The 2593-nt window shown below is 38.8% G+C and overlaps 1 protein-coding gene and 1 long non-coding RNA gene across 7 annotated transcripts in view; one reads left to right on the plus strand and one right to left on the minus strand.

The window, feature by feature from the left end:
• The window catches only part of LOC112146357, a 23678-nt gene that overhangs the window by 19387 nt on the left and 1698 nt on the right, over window positions 1–2593 (plus strand). For 3 of the 4 annotated variants that reach the window (XR_002919253.1, XR_004948309.1, XR_004948308.1), the window contains exons 3-5: window positions 1411–1513; window positions 1596–1699; window positions 1854–1895. This is a non-coding gene — a long non-coding RNA (uncharacterized LOC112146357). Of the gene's footprint in view, window positions 1–1410; window positions 1514–1595; window positions 1700–1853; window positions 1896–2528 lie in introns of all 4 variants that reach the window. The other variant, XR_004948310.1, reaches the window with a different exon arrangement.
• The window catches only part of mpp3a (membrane protein, palmitoylated 3a (MAGUK p55 subfamily member 3)), a 39885-nt gene continuing 37849 nt past the window's right edge, over window positions 558–2593 (minus strand). For all 3 annotated transcript variants that reach the window (XM_024272145.2, XM_024272143.2, XM_024272142.2), the window contains one exon: window positions 558–1670. In XM_024272145.2, the coding sequence (XP_024127913.1) occupies window positions 1491–1670 (180 nt within the window). In that variant the 3' untranslated portion in view covers window positions 558–1490. The remainder of the gene's footprint in view (window positions 1671–2593) is intronic.

Genomic DNA, 2593 nt, shown 5'->3' on the forward strand with positions numbered 1-2593 from the left:
AATCGACATGCTTTAGTATGGCTTTTTTTACAGCCCCAAAAAATCAACATGCTTTAGTATGACTTTTTTTGTTTGAAAAAATCGACATGCTATAGTATGACTTTTTATACCAAAAAAATCAACATTTTTTAGTATGACTTTTTTTGTTTGAAAAAATCGACATGCTTTAGTATGACTTTTTTTACATCCCAAAAAAATCAACATGCTTTAGTATGACTTTTTCTTTCACCAGAAATATCGACACTCTTTAGTATGGCTTTTTTAAGTTTAAAGTTCTTAACAGTTGTGATAATTTTTGTTAGTATTTAACGCCTAGTTAGCTGGCAGAAGGAAGAAATGACTCTTTTTCCTCTGAGGCACTTTTAACTTGTCTCTTTGACATCTCTGATGGGCTGGAAACACCGCTGACAGGAAGGAGCTGTGATATGTGGAGTGCTCTTTGGGACCAAAGCCAGAGGTTCCTGGCAGTGTTACTCCCTTTTTTTAATGAACGCTGCAGGGGCTATGTACTATATATTCTAACGTTCGAGTACTTGAGCCAAAGGTGAATCATAAAGTAAATGTTGAATTCAGTTTGCTTTATTATGGCACTGTGTACATGTTAGGTTACAAACATTCTGGGTGTGTTTACAGAACAGTGGTGTTAAGTTTGTGTCTTTAAAGACTCAACAGAATGCTGACATGCTAAAGAAAAGCTGCTACAATTGTTCTTCTGAACTGCTGAGAGAGAGGTTGATGGAAGTGAGAGGTCACGTCTGTCAGAGTAAAAATTCTTTGTTTGTGCCAGAAAACTTTACAAAATCCATTCCTATATGCAAAAGAGACACAACCCATTCAGCCAGAAACCGCACGTCCATCACAAACGGATGTGGTTTCTCAGGGACTCAGGAAGTTGCATTGAAGTGCTACGACATCATTCGTTGGCACGCAGAGTAAATGTACAGTATTTACATGTGAGGTCATGCATTTCCTATACCTTTGTTTGGTATTTATTACTTAGAAAAATGCATTGCTGTGTCATGACATTTGTGAAATACTGATATACTACAGGATGCATGAGCTGTAGAGTCCAAAAAAATTCAATCATGCTACTAAAGACTCCAACAAGAGTCATGATGAAGCCAACTGAGATCCAGACTCATTTAGCTACAGTGAGAAAAAGAAGGTAGAGGTGCTGTAATATGTAGTTTGGTTGACGAGTTTTCTACAAAATATGTTAAAATCATTAGGTTGATATAACTGTAGCAATGAGCAAAATCTGCAATTTCAAATTGAAAGTTTAATTTCCAGCTGCTCCTCAAGAGATTCAGAAAGATAAACCTTTATCCATCTGTGGTATCAGGAACTGAGACTTTCAGCAGCGAACCTGCTGGAAAACTGAGGTATTCTCTGACTTTGTGTCCATTTTAGAGTCTGGTTGGGCTTGTATGCAGGAGGGGGGTCGTCTCTTCGTGGGAGAGGACCGGTAAACAGATTGGAGGTTGTTGGGTTTAAGTCCGGACCCAGCTGAGAGGTACCCAGAACGTCTCTCGCTCCAACCTTTCCAGGATACCCTGCAGTTCTGCACAGGCACTGGCAGAGTCTTCTTTGATCAGGACCCGGTCCACCAGGTGTCCATACTGCTGATCGATCTGGATGGCAGACTGACGCATCTCCTGGAGGTCTTCATCCTGTTGGAGGAACAACGAAGGACAAACAGGTTTGTATGTTTTTATGACACCAAAACATACGTCTGACTTTATTTTATAGAAGAGGAAATGTTTGTTCAATACTTTTCAACAAATTATTGAACGTCAAAGAGAAGGCCTGCCGACAAGATCAGCTGTGACTGTTTTTTTTATTTTATTTTATAGAGCAAACCAAAGACAGATGTGGACCGTAAAACTGCTGGTATTGTAAGTACCTTTACTGCAAATACATAGTGTGTACTTGCAACATTACAAAAACATACGAATATGAAGCAGTTTAAGTACACACAACTTGAAATTACACCAGCTTTAATTAAAATAACTACAAATTCAAACCTTTGCAAATCTATTATCTGACACACACAGTTACAAGTACACAAGGGGTTGTGAAACTCTCCTAATTTGTGCGTAGATGATGTGTTTAAATGTTGCTAGAATCACTCTGAATTTTTCTTAGACTTTAAAACACTTGACATTTTTTTCCCATAACTCACTGCTCCCTCTCTGGGCGACCAGCTCCTTCCTGATACACGGGGCTTGGAGAGAGATGGACTGGGTTTGGAGGAGGAGCCATTATGAGGCCATGTAAGTTCAAAGTGGCTGATAAGAAAGACTTATGACCAAGCACTTAAATTCAATATCTACGCACAAATCCAGGGACTGGAGAGAGTCTCAAAACCCCTTGTGCACTTGTGACTCTGATCAGTTAATCAAAATAAAGTTTGTTAAAACATTTGTATTCATTTGATGTTTTTCCATTTCATTCTATAACATTGATGGTATACATTAAAGGGTCTGTAATATATCATGTCATCATATCAAAAACGTGTTTGCTAATAGGCCCTTTAAAATAATGTTGGTGCCAAACAAGACTCACTGTAACGCGGCCATGGTCTCCCCCTGCT

Source organism: Oryzias melastigma, linkage group LG8 (genome assembly GCF_002922805.2).
Source record: "Oryzias melastigma strain HK-1 linkage group LG8, ASM292280v2, whole genome shotgun sequence".
Taxonomy (NCBI): domain Eukaryota; kingdom Metazoa; phylum Chordata; class Actinopteri; order Beloniformes; family Adrianichthyidae; genus Oryzias; species Oryzias melastigma.